This window comes from Etheostoma spectabile, chromosome 15 (genome assembly GCF_008692095.1).
Source record: "Etheostoma spectabile isolate EspeVRDwgs_2016 chromosome 15, UIUC_Espe_1.0, whole genome shotgun sequence".
Lineage (NCBI taxonomy): Eukaryota > Metazoa > Chordata > Actinopteri > Perciformes > Percidae > Etheostoma > Etheostoma spectabile.
This window is the reverse complement of record NC_045747.1, coordinates 29,826,514-29,839,529: the sequence shown is the minus strand read 5'-3', so window position 1 is coordinate 29,839,529 and position 13,016 is coordinate 29,826,514. Positions and strand designations below refer to the sequence as shown.

Genomic DNA, 13,016 nt, shown 5'->3' with positions numbered 1-13,016 from the left:
TGTGTGTGTGTGTGTGTGTGTGTGTGTGTGTGTGTGTGTGTCAGGCTCCAGAGCAGGAGACGGTCCATGTGTACATCCCAGCACAGGCAGTGGGAGCCATCATTGGAAAGAAAGGACAGCACATCAAACAGCTGAGCCGCTTCGCTGGGGCCTCCATCAAGGTGTGCAGTAGGGCATCGAAGTGTGCCTCATCATTCGATACCAAATTCAATACCTAATCTAATCTAATCAGCATCAGTGAGCCAATAAGCATGCAGCTGGGTTGTATCAAGATCTAATCATGCTTCCGAGCTAACGTTAAGCACAGAGGCGGGAATCACGTGTGTTGCTGTTGTAGTTTAAGATGCGTGCAAACCGTGTGTGCCACACAGGTGTGAAGGAGCTAAAGAAAATGGGGGAAAAAAAGATTTGCACCATAATTTTGTAATTTCTGGTATTAAAAACGGTATTGTTCAGGATACCGGTATCTACATGTTTAGTATGATCCCTAGTGTGTAGTGAGCGTACATGTAGGACAGCATCACAATACTTTTCATAACGACTCACATCAAAGGATCCTGTTACCGTCCAACTGCTCAAATTGGGAGAAGGGAATTCATGTAGCACAATTCATGCATAATATGCAACACAAAGTATTTAACCCCCATGTTGTCCTTGGGTCAAATGGACCCGTTTTCATATATCAATGTTCTTTTTAATTCCTCAAAATAATTGGGAATTGAAGTGGTTTTGAAATAGTATTGACATATTCCAGTCTGGGATTATCCATCAACATCCCTTCCTTTAATTTTAGTCAAAATAATAGTCCTAATTTCTGATTTTCTAACTCAAACATTAGGTATAATTTCCTATAAATGAGGTTTATTGACCATAAATTTCTAAAATAACTGTAAAACTGAAGTTAGTAAGTTAGTGTTACGTAGTGTTGAACATCAAAAAAAAGTGACAAACATTGGAAAAAAAGCCTCAAAAGTGTTGAAAAAAGGGACAAAAACTTAAAAACATTGATGAAAACCCTCAACAAAAGTGTTGATTTCCAATTTGGACGGGAAGACAACACAAAGGTAACAAAAAAAAAATGAAATTCATAACATTTATGACAAGACAATAAAAAAGCAGAAAAGACAAGATAAAACAACTATCAGCTAAAAAAAGCATTGCTGGTCTTTAGACAATAACTGCTAGAACCTGACATTTCAGAATGGCAGCACAAAACACAGAAGAAGAAATATCCCCTGGTCTCAGAGCATATCTATATAGATATATATCTATATCTATATAGATATAGATATATAGCGGCAGATGTGTTTGACCGGTTTTATGGACGACACAGTCATATATTTCCACTACAGGTCAGGTCAGTGATGTGTTTCTCCTCCCCTCCAGATCGCCCCGGCTGAATCTCCAGACTCCAAAATGAGGATGGTGATAGTGACCGGCCCCCCCGAAGCTCAGTTTAAGGTGAACACGACTCATCCCAGTTATTTAGCAAAGTATCTTTCACACTGAATTGAGTAAAAGGGCGTTGGAATATGCTGCTTCCTCCTCCTTCCTTGGTGTCATTAGATGATTTTAAAGTGCCCATATTATTTAAAAAAATCCCTTTTTCTGGGATTTGGAGTGGCATTTTGTGCCTCTGGTGCTTCCACACACACATACAAACTCAAAATACAGTTATGAACTTGAAAATAAACATAATATGGGGGCTTTAAAATCATTTTTAAATGACATGGAGACAGGGACATCTGGCTGTAAATGTTTTTTGATCTGTTTGATCCCTGCTGTATATACCTTCTGATGAACATTGTTGTATACTTTGATATCTATGACCCTGTAATTTTACTATGTATTTTCATTGTGAATTGTTATGTTTTATGTCTGTGAGTTGTGCCGCTGCCTGTCTTGGTCAGGACACACTTGTAAAAGAGCTTCTTAAGATCAATGAGTCTAATTCTGGTTCAACAAAGAAATTAAAATTACAAGCTGCTGTTTGTAATACAACAATATTAAAATGGGTTATCAACCTCTTTGTCGCCCTCCCGCAGGCTCAGGGCCGAATCTATGGCAAACTGAAGGAGGAGAACTTCTTCGGGCCCAAGGAGGAGGTCAAACTGGAGACTCACATCAAGATGGCCGCTGCTGCTGCAGGCAGGGTCATTGGCAAGGGAGGCAAGACGGTAAGCCACCTGAACCTAAATGCACCCATCTTTTAAGTCCAGTCTGCAAGCACATTTAGTTTTCAGTACTATAGTACTATATACTACCAGTGTTGGGCAAGTTACTTCCAAAATGTGATGCATTACAGGTTACTAGTAACTCTCATTTGAGAGTAATTAGTTATTACAATATTACTGTCTCTGAATTGTAATGCATTACACCACGTACTTCTGAGTAGGGGTGTTTGATTCAGAAAATGTCACGATTTGATTCAATTAGTTTTAGGCTTAAAATTTGATTCAATATTAATTTTCATTTCAAAAACAATTCTCGATTAAAAAGAAAAAACGTTACTTTTTGTATGTGTGTCTGTGTGTTTGTGTGTGTCTGTATGCATATGCATATATATATATATATATATATATATATATATATAACACACACACATACGAAAAGTAACTTTTTTTTTTTTAATATACGTGTGTGTGTGTGTGTGTTTTCATTCTGATATTGAAAATTAGTCTTTGACAGTGGCATTGCTTAAAAAGTCAGCTCTACTTGCCCTCAACTTTATAACTAACCTCCGCCTTTAGCCGTCAAACCTGCAACCTTCCGTCAGGGTGCTACTTCCTGTTAAAGTAACAAAGCGTGTGTGTCCTTAGGTGAACGAGCTGCAGAACCTGACGGCGGCCGAGGTGGTGGTCCCCAGGGAACAGACCCCGGATGAAAACGACCAGGTCATCGTCAAGATCAACGGACACTTCTACGCCAGCCAGGTACTCCATCAGGCTTTACCAGCGATAACTACATGCCAATTGCCAATATGTCAAATGTCCAGTTTTTTTTATGGTGGCACGAGTCATTTTACAACAATAGGAACTCATATGTTTGCAGGGTTTTGTCCTGCATAGAGGATTTTTTGGCGGCCCCCAGAGGTTTTAGCCAGCCCCAAAGAAAAATCCCCAGCACAAAAACAATAAGAATTGAGATCAAAAATAGCAATTCAAATCCTCTTTGACTGTGTTTAAGAGCAATTCACCCAACCATTAAGTGGAATCAACATTTTTGTGTATCAAATTTTCTATTCTATAAGGTAACACAGACTAAAAGGACGAAAGAACAGGAAAGAAAAAGTCGTAAATGATTGGATCAAAAACATATTCAAATGTCAAGTTAGAAGTACATTGTACTATGCACGACAGTTAGCATACAGTAAAGGAAATTAGTCTGTGTTACCTTATTTAACAGAAAATTTGATAAACAAAAATGTTGATTACACTTAATGGTTGGGTAAATTGCTCCTAAACACAGTTTTTGTCATTAATACATTGTGCTTGCTATGCTAGCTGTTTAGGGCCCATCTGGAATTATACCTACTGGTATTTAGCTTAGTTACCAAAATAAACGTAGTGTTATCAGTGACAAATGTCATGTTGTTAGTTCTCATAGCTTGGTGCCCGATTCTTTTATATACATGCTTCTCTTTCGTCACATAGTTGGGCATCATTGCATTTTTATGCAGACGATACTATAATTATATCTTCCTGTCAACCTTTCTTTTCCAACTTACACTTGCATTTATTAATTTCTTTGGCGTCTTGTAACAAGCTGTAAACACACTACTGAGATATTATCCCCTTAAAAGTTCATATAGTTGCTTATTTACACATCCAGCAAACACAAAGCAACATTAGCACCCATTTAAAGTCCTGTTTCTGGCAAATACCAGTCCAGTTATCACTCTCCTTTTAGCTGGGGTTCAGATGGATAGATCCTGACTCCCAGATCCTGACTAGTGCAGCTTTGTTTTTGCCACAAACCATTTCCATCTGTCCTCTGTCCCCCAGTTGGCTCAGAGGAAGATCCGGGACATCCTGACCCAGGTCAAACAGCCACAGAAAGGCGGCATGGGCCCGGGCCCTAACCCTAACCCCCAGGGCTTTACAGAGATGGGCAGCCCCACGCAGGGACTGAGTCAGGAGCACCAGCCGCGCAGGAAGTGAGGGCCCCGCACCTTTCTCACATGCCATGGGGGCCCCTGCCTGACGGACAGACAGACGGACAGACTCAAGCACGGACGGATAGACAGACGGATACAGGAGAGCGACACACGGACCCAGCGATAGACAGGGAGAGATATAAAGAGGGAGGGAGTACGCCCGACAGCCAGAGAGAAAGATCGGCGTTAAAAAGAGAGGAAGAGAGAAGATGAATAAAATCAAAAGATGAAATGAATTACAAAAAAAAAAAAACGGGATTAAGATGAAACGTAACTTGAGAACAGAAACCAGATGCCAGGCCAGAAGAGAGACTGAGTGATGATGGAGGGATGAAGGAAAGGAGGGATGGAGAGAGGGAGGAGCGGTGTCCTCCTGGTGTGCCTGGGCAGGGCTGCATCAGACAGGTGGAAACAACACCATGGCTCCCACCTGAGACACACTAGCAGGGCCCCGTTAGTCCCTCTGCCGGCCCTTACAGACCTCTCCCACCATCTGCAGTCAGTCCTGTATTTTAAGGGTGTTTTGTTTTTTTAAAACATAGAGATATATGTATAGAAATGTTTTATTCAGAGCTATTATAGATAGAATGCAGTGAGGCAGAGCCGGGAGAGAGAGCAGGGAAACTGCTGCAGCGGCACAGGGGGGGATAGGTCACGGGTCTGGCATTAGCCCCACCCACCTCTAACCTCCGAGCCAATGAAAGTCTAGAAGAGGGGCCGCAGATGTTAACACTGCTCTTATAAAGACCTCTCCGAATAGCGGAGAGTTTAGGAGGGAAAAAAAGGAGAAAATAGGAGGTTGTAAATATATAATCTTCATGTAAATGTTAAGAAATGCTGTGTCTGGCCGCCTTGCCTTGAAAAAAAAAAAAGGGCACTTCTGTCTATTTCCCAGTCTCCAGTCTATGATATGTAGCATAAAGGTAGCCTACAACGCGGCCGGAGGCTGGGGAGGCACTGGGGCCCTTTCCACGTTTAGCCGTGTGGCGGAAGGCGCAGCAAGAGACAGAAAGGGGATCGGCAGTCGCAGCTGGCCCTGCAGTTCTATTGCAGCGGCTCAGCTCACACATGTGAAACCATTGTAAAACACCTTTGTAAAATAACAAAAAAAAACAACAGCCAGCAGCTATGCTAGCTGGCTAGCGGCCCACCCCTTAAACGGCATATTTTATATATATTATATATATATGATATGTGAGTTAGCCCGGCCCCTCCAGTTAATGGATTGAAGGCAGCGAGTCAGGTGTGAGGTTTCTGCTACACCTGTATGAAGAAGATCCGCAATGACAGACAGACAAAGGAGTGTCTGAGACTTTCTGCTCATTGGCTTCTTTCAGCGCTGATACACTCGAGGCCAGTCTTGGACAGCAGTGGCTTTCTCCTCAGAGGAGCTGGGGTCCTTAAGACCATCCCTGCATTGACGCTGTCTTTTGGACAAACTCGTGCTCGTATGAATATGAAAGACTGGCCTTGGGCCGAGCGTGGGAACCTAAAACAAAAAGCTAAGTCTTCCACAAAGCTCCTTGCCTTGAGCCCAGAGAAGGTAAAATCAGACCGAAGGGGAGCGGCTTCCTCGTCCTCTCTCCCGATCTGCCGAAGGCCTGTGGGCGGAGCCTCCAGACCCCGCCCGCGTATGATAATGAGGGGCGGGGTCGCAGTGTGGACGCTCTCGCCAAGATTAGAACAGATTAGAGAAGAAATGAAAACGAAAAAAAACCTACCTCAGGGTAAAGTTACCTCAGTATTCCTAACTTTTTTTGTTTGCTTGCTGGTGTTTTTATATAAGAAGAAGAAGAAAAAAAGAAAGAGCTGATAGTCCTGAATATTTTTTATTTTTTTAAAGAAAAAAGTATTTTTTTTTTAGGTATTGTCTTGTTGCTTTGGTTATTTTTTTCTGTTTTTTTGTGTGGGTTTGTGTGTGTGGGTGTGTGTGAGTGTGTGTGTGTGTGTGTGTGTGTGTGTGTGTGTGTGTGTGTGTGAGTGAGTGTGATGGTTGAATAAGCTCAGGATGACGACGAGGCTGTGTGTTTTTCCAAAGCAGAGAGAGATAAGCTGCTGCTCTAGAGAGGAAATGGGTCCAGTGCCATTTAGCCTTTTTCAAGGTGAGGAAACAAGCTCTCTGTCTTCCTGACGTGTGATTGGAGCTGCCGTTGTCTGAAATATTGGCCAATGGGGAGTGGTGTTAACTCGAGAGGGCGGTCCTAGGGTGCACACGGTGGCCAACGCGCCCCCGGGTGCTCTTTGTTACTGAGCCCATGTCATCAGAGACATACCCGTATTGTGTGACCGCGATTGGCCACTCCCCGGGGTTCCCGGCCCGCCCTGTGCCCCGAAGGACCTCCCACTCCTGCCTTATTGTGATGACATCATCACCAAGCGCCAAACATGAGAGGGCTTTAGGTGTTCAAGGGGTCAAGTTTCCCACAAAAAACAAAAAGACGTGCAAGAGTCAACTTTTAAGGCCAAATTCTTTACCTTTCTCACTTGGTTTGGAACATGTCAGATCAGAGTATTAGTGGTCCATCTACAGTGTAATTGTACATCTATCTCACAAACACACACAAACACACACACACACAAAACCTGAACTAGCTCTGACTTCTCTGAATGTGAATATTTATTACCTGTGCACTGACCATGACACCTCAAATGCTCCCTGTTGGCTACGTGTGTGTGTGTGCGTGCGTGCGTGTGCGCGCTTGTGTGCGTGTGTGTGTGTGTGTGTGTGTGTGTGTGTGTGTGCATTCACTGGTTTTAAATGTTCATTTCTGTCAGGGGATGTGGTTGGGTGAAACTTAAAGAAAAAAAAACAGAAAAAAGTAGGAAGAGAACCTATGGCCTTCTGTCTGTGTTCCAACGGACCGAGGAGAGAGATTCAAGAACCTTTGAAAAAATGGGAGCAGAAAAAGGAGAGCGAGAGAGTTCAAAACAACATTAACACAGCTGAGTAGTCGATTTAAACCTGTACATAAGATGTTTAAAAAAAATGGTGATCACAATACTTTTGTATTTTTGGAGAAAAATAATCAGAATGGGGAGAGAGAGAGAGAGAGAGGAAAGATCGCACCAAGTCACTGAAGGACACTGCCAGAGAACTCAATCTTTTAAAGGTCTCACCCGATTCGGCGACACACACCGCCAATCTCCATCGGCTCCCCCGCCAGCTCACCATCAAACAGGGAAAAAGTCTATTCTACCGTGTCTATGCTTCCATTTTTCTTTTTGTCCAGAGGCGGTAAACGTCACAGTTCAACACGCTTCTTGTCCTGTGTCGCGTTTCCGCCTCCTTCCCGAACCATAGAGCTCTGTCCACAACCACCAAGACGCGCTATTTAGGATTCATTATTCAGCCTTCAGCCATTCAGATCGGTTAGGATTCCTTTTCTTTTTCTTTGTTTTGTTTAGTTTTGACAAATAACAGCAAGCTTTATTTGGACGTGACATCTGGGGACGTACTGTTGCACTAATTGATGACAAAAATGTTGACAAACTATGAAAAAACGACTAAGAAACCTCCCGTAACACCTGATGCAGTTCTTTAAAGGAGAAGGTGGCGAGTGAAGGAAGGAGGAGGGAGGGATGGAGGAGGGAGGAGGGAGGTGGTCAGATGTATTCCACCATCTCTCTACCCCCCCTCCCCCCCCCCCCACTTCTCCTCCTCCCTTCAATTGATTGAATGCTTTCTCCCTCTGTTGCCCTTCTGTACTCCGGGAGAAGAGTGAGATGTTTTATTTCTTTTGTTTGGAAAAAAAAAAAAAAAAAAGCAGAATCTTTCATTTTTGGAGCGGCGGGAACGTCAGGGTCCCTCGCCCTCTCTTGCGCTGGTCTCCATCGTGTTCTTTTTGCTCACTTCTGTTCAAGACCTTTTTGATTTTTTTTTTCTTCGTTTAACCACCTTCTATATATATATATCTATATATATATATATATATATATATATATTTCTTTTTTTGTTGTTCTGACTCTTATTTTTTGGAGCAATGACCCTTGTTGATCATTTCTTCTTTTTTGTTTTGTTTTTAAATTCACAAATCTAACAAAGCAGCTATTAATATGATAACCGACTAACATGTAGCTCAGTACGTTACAGTGACTGTGCCAAACCCATGGGAGGGGGGGGGGGCAGAATGCAGTATAGAGCCATATTTGAGCAAACGACCTGACACCCACACACACACACACACACACACACACACACACACACACACACACCACACACACCCCCACCATGGCTCACACACATCAGCCTGCATCATTCCACCTTTCAGATGTTGCATCTGGTTTTTCCTCTCTGCTGCGAGAGTCATCTGGATCATTTCTGCGCCCTCGAAAGTGAACCCTCATCAAGCTTATCCCAGGACTGTTTAAAGGACCCCCCCCCCGTGCATGTGTTGTCCCCTTTACTACACATTGCTAAGTGATATTACTGTTGACCAATTTCTAAAATATAAATTTATAGCCAAACCTAACCGCATATTTAGATTTGTAAATCAATTTCACTACAATATGAAAACCAACATGGCCGAATTAACTTGTAACGGGGTCCTGGGCATAACTCCCCCGCAGGGCACCCCCCACCCCAGAAACCTGCCTTGACATTATACTTTGGTGATGACCTAACACATTAAGGTACCATGTGGATAAGAAATCATTCAAATTCAGTGTTTCTCACCAAAAAGCATTCGTTTCACATCTGCCTTCCAACGCTCTGTAGAGTTGAGGGGGAACTATGGGTGACCCCCCCCCCCCTCACCTTACGTGCTCATTGTTGGTAACGTAGGCATAATTTACCACCCCCAATAATCAAAACTGGCAACCCAGCCCAAAGAACTATTTCCTGGGCGTGACTTGATGGAGGAATAGCCACAAATTGTTAGAAAATTCCCCAGAATGCTGGAAATGAAGTGTTCCAAATTTCAATTTTTGAACCCAAAGTCAGGCCCTTCGTTGGTAATACAACAAATATCAATTAAAGCAGATTTAAAGTTATAGTTCTGTCGCCCTTATGAGGAATTCAAAGTAATGACAACTGTCGACGCGTCCACGTGATACAAGCCTTCCGTGATCGCGCACAGCCATTTTACCTGCAGCCTGACTGGCATAGTGCAGTGAAAGGCATGGAAACGTAACGCAAAACCCGTCAATCTAAAAGACTACGGCACGCTTTAGAAACCGGTCATCAGTAATGTTGAGTGTCTCTGGGGTCGTCCTTTATTTCAAGACGGGAGAGCTGGCTGTGGGGAAACGGCCTTGCCCGGCTTCTTGTTTGTGGCGGCAGACTGACCGACAGATTTTGCGACACAGCAGTGCAAACTCCTTGTCGTGTAAAATCAGACCCCCCCCCCCCCACACGCCCCAAGCTCGCCACCCCTCGGTCGAGACGCGCGCCGAGCGTCGACAAATTTGCAACAAAAGCGGAGAGCGGGTAGAGGGACACGCTACTGAGACGAAACAAACCAACCTCTTGACACATAACTAGGAACGCTACCTCACAAATAACATAAGCAAACTCAGCAAGAAGATTGTTTCTTTCCTTTTTTTCTTTTTCGCAAACAGACAAGAGCAAACAGTCGGACAGACATGCAGACAGAAAGGACAGACGGCCTTTTTGTTCTATAGTCACAATTTGTTTATTCTTCACTCGTTGACTTTAATTTATTTTTATTTTTTATTTTTTTGAAACTGTCCCTCTCCAGCTTAACGGTGGGACTGTAAAGATAAATGACTAAATAAGAAGAAAAAAAAAAACACAATACCGACACATTGTTGGGTGGTGTGCCGGGGGCAGCTAGGACGAGTAATCTGATTGGTCCACGTGTGGCCCAATCACAACCAGGTGTTAACTTTCTGCTTCCTGGAACAGTTTCTATTTTTTACACCGTCACTGTTTGAAGCTGATTGGCCCAGTCACAATACTCTGAATCAGGACCAATCACCGCCTGCCTTCCGACCGCTGGCCTTACCCACAATCCTCTGCTGCCCCGCCTCCACCTCCCTGTGATTTCACCTCCTGAATCAAGGGGCACGACACCTGTCACCATGTAATTGTTTTTTTGATCTACCTCTTGGGGGAAAAAATAGGTAAATGGTATTTTTTTTATTTCTTTTTTTTTTTTGTTTTTTAAAAGGACACAAACACACAAAAAAATTTTTTTTTGCTTGAAAGAAATATAGTTAAATGAATATCTGGGTAGCGGCATCTCCATATACTGTAGTGGATAGTCTATTAAAGGAAAAAAAAAAAAAAGTTGACTTCTTCCAAAGATGATTTTCTTTTCTTTCTCTTAGTTGTTGTTTTTTTCCAAAAAGGATTATGAAATGGAATAGTAATCTGAAAGGGCGGAGACAGCAAATTGCCACCTTGTTTTTTAAAATTTCTTCTTTACAAAAAAAAAAAAAAACCAACATCAATGAGATTTCTCTTTACCCAATTTGCATTATCTTTTGTTCATTTTCTGTTCAACTTACACTTTGTTAACTTCAAAAATATTCTTGTTTTATTTTGGTTGACTTCTAATGTTTTTTCTTTTCTTTTTTTTGATGACAGCAGATTGTATCTCTTGTGTTTGGGTGCATTTAGTATTTTCTTTCTCTCTGTGAAAAGCCTACATGAGTTAGAGCGCCCTGCGAGGACCTTCCACACTGATCAGTGATCTATTTTCCCTTCTAACGAGTCGTTTGGAAATCAAAAGGACCTGTTTGTTTTAGCTGACTGCGCAGCTGCCGGTGGAAGGAGAGAGGAGTCCCCCTCATGCTGGACTAGACCAATCTTGTAGGGGGGGGGGGGTTCATCACGATGCGATACATCGACGCGAGATTTACCGATATCTTAAAGGAACACGCCGACAGCACGTGTACAGTCCCAGCGTGTGCAATAAGGTCAGAAGTGGGCGGTGTCTCATGTGACCTTGCGTTATTTTGTCCATTATTGGGAGCAGTAGGCTGGTTGGAGCGGTTATCTCCAGGCTAGGCTGGCAGGGGGGTGGGGGGGTGATGTACAGTATGTATTCTCTCTGGGGGATACGGTGCGCTATAGTCTCAATAAGACGGCGTGTTCCTTTAAAGTCTGTTGAACATGATTCTGATTGATGATCCAGTTCAGGGTTCTGCGACCGATACAAGACCATATCTTTAATGTCTGGGATCCGGCATCCAGAACCGGTTCCTGATTGGAAATTACATTACTTTTCCCCCCTCTCATTTCTTTTATTGTAATTGTATGGAACATTGGTTTTGAATCCAATCACCGGTTCCAAAATTAACACGCGCAAGTTTTGGTTGCCATAGCTGCCGCCGTATTTCCCACGCCATGCAGTACTCTAAAGAAACATAAAACGTGAATCTATAAAAAAAACTAAGGGAAATCTTACAGACAATGTGTATCGAGATTTTCCCTCTGCACAGATAAGATTGGATCGTGGATCAGTGAACCGATACCCTTACACCCCTACTAATCTGATCCGGGCTCAGCCTCCAAATTGCGTGTACTTTGATGTTGCAGTCATGGCAACGAGTGTGAGACGGGCCGAGTCTTCCTCCTTCCAGCGGTTGGCGCCTTTTGGCCTTTACAGTATATGGACTTTCACCCTCTGCCTGCCTGATTCCTTTAGTCCTCATCAACACTTGTTTTAAACTCCTTGTAAACAAAACAGAGCATAGATATGAATGTGTTATTAAAGATGAGAAAACGGACCCCCTTTCCTCCGTGTGGTCTTTGTGTGTGTGTGCGTCATATAAAAAGAACGAAAATCCTTCATTAATCCCACAATGGGGGAGTTCACACTGTTGCAACAGCGAGGGATAGGGGGAAAAATGGGGGGGGGGGTGGCCTTGACCAACTGCCACTTTGCTCGTTTGAAAGCCATGATGGCTCTCTTTTTCTCATGGGCGGGCAAAGCCTTTTATGACCTCATAAGGAGCAGGATTCCAGATCGGCCCATCTGAGCTTTCATTTTCTCAAAGGCAGAGCAGGATACCAAGGGCTCGGTTTACACCCATCTCCATTTCTAGCCACCGGGGGGCCATAGGCAGGCTGTGGGAACTCATATTAATGTTAAAAAAAACTCAAAGTAAAATTTTCATGCAATGGGACCTTTTAAGGAAAAGTCCATCTGCGTTTAGGGAGTTGACTCTTCAGCAGATCCATAAAGTCCCTTTTCAGCAATTCAGACTTGCTTTACAACATCATGTGACCCTACATGCAGTATAATGTTCTTCACAGTTGGGTGTGCTGCAACAGTATCCGGGGTTCATTGGCCCAAGTCAGACACCATGGCTTTGGGAAATCCTAATATTTTGGTGATATTGCTTTTTACATCTCTTCCAGCACCCACAATCAGAGTTTGAGGCCCAGTCATTAGCTTTCGCTGTAACTTTTTATTACTTTATGAATTGCTCTCAGTCCTTAGCCTTCTGTTTGACAATGAGACACAATCTGCATCACCACTCTCTCAATGTGAAGATAGCGCTTTAATACGTCTTTACAGAAAAATGAATCCTAAATCACTCAGTTTGTAGCAGAATTCCAAATATTCGTATTTGTATGCATGTATGTGTGTATGTATCTATGTACGCCTGTGTGCATGTATGTATGTGTGTAGGTAGGTATGTATGTATGTATGCCTGTGTGTATGTGTGTCTTCTGGGGGGTTTCAGCAAATACTTGTTCAGGTGCAACCATGTCATGAGATCTAAGATTTTAAGCAGAGAAGCTGCTTTCTGTTTTTGTGTTTTGTATGGTGAGTTGCGGTGGTGGAATGTAACTAAGTACATTTACTCAAGTACTGTACTTGAGTACAAATTTGTGGTCCCAGCTTGTGTCATAGCTACTTAAATCTAGATGTTGAATGTCACACTATAT

The 13,016-nt window shown here is 43.0% G+C and overlaps 1 protein-coding gene across 2 annotated transcripts in view; it reads left to right on the top strand.

The window, feature by feature from the left end:
• The window catches only part of igf2bp1 (insulin-like growth factor 2 mRNA binding protein 1), a 57,106-nt gene extending 45,258 nt beyond the window's left edge, over window positions 1-11,848 (top strand). For both annotated transcript variants that reach the window (XM_032537992.1, XM_032537991.1), the window contains exons 11-15: window positions 45-161; window positions 1,387-1,461; window positions 2,046-2,177; window positions 2,820-2,933; window positions 4,005-11,848. In XM_032537992.1, the coding sequence (XP_032393883.1) occupies window positions 45-161; window positions 1,387-1,461; window positions 2,046-2,177; window positions 2,820-2,933; window positions 4,005-4,160 (594 nt within the window). In that variant the 3' untranslated portion in view covers window positions 4,161-11,848. The remainder of the gene's footprint in view (window positions 1-44; window positions 162-1,386; window positions 1,462-2,045; window positions 2,178-2,819; window positions 2,934-4,004) is intronic.
• Window positions 11,849-13,016: the final 1,168 nt, after the last annotated feature.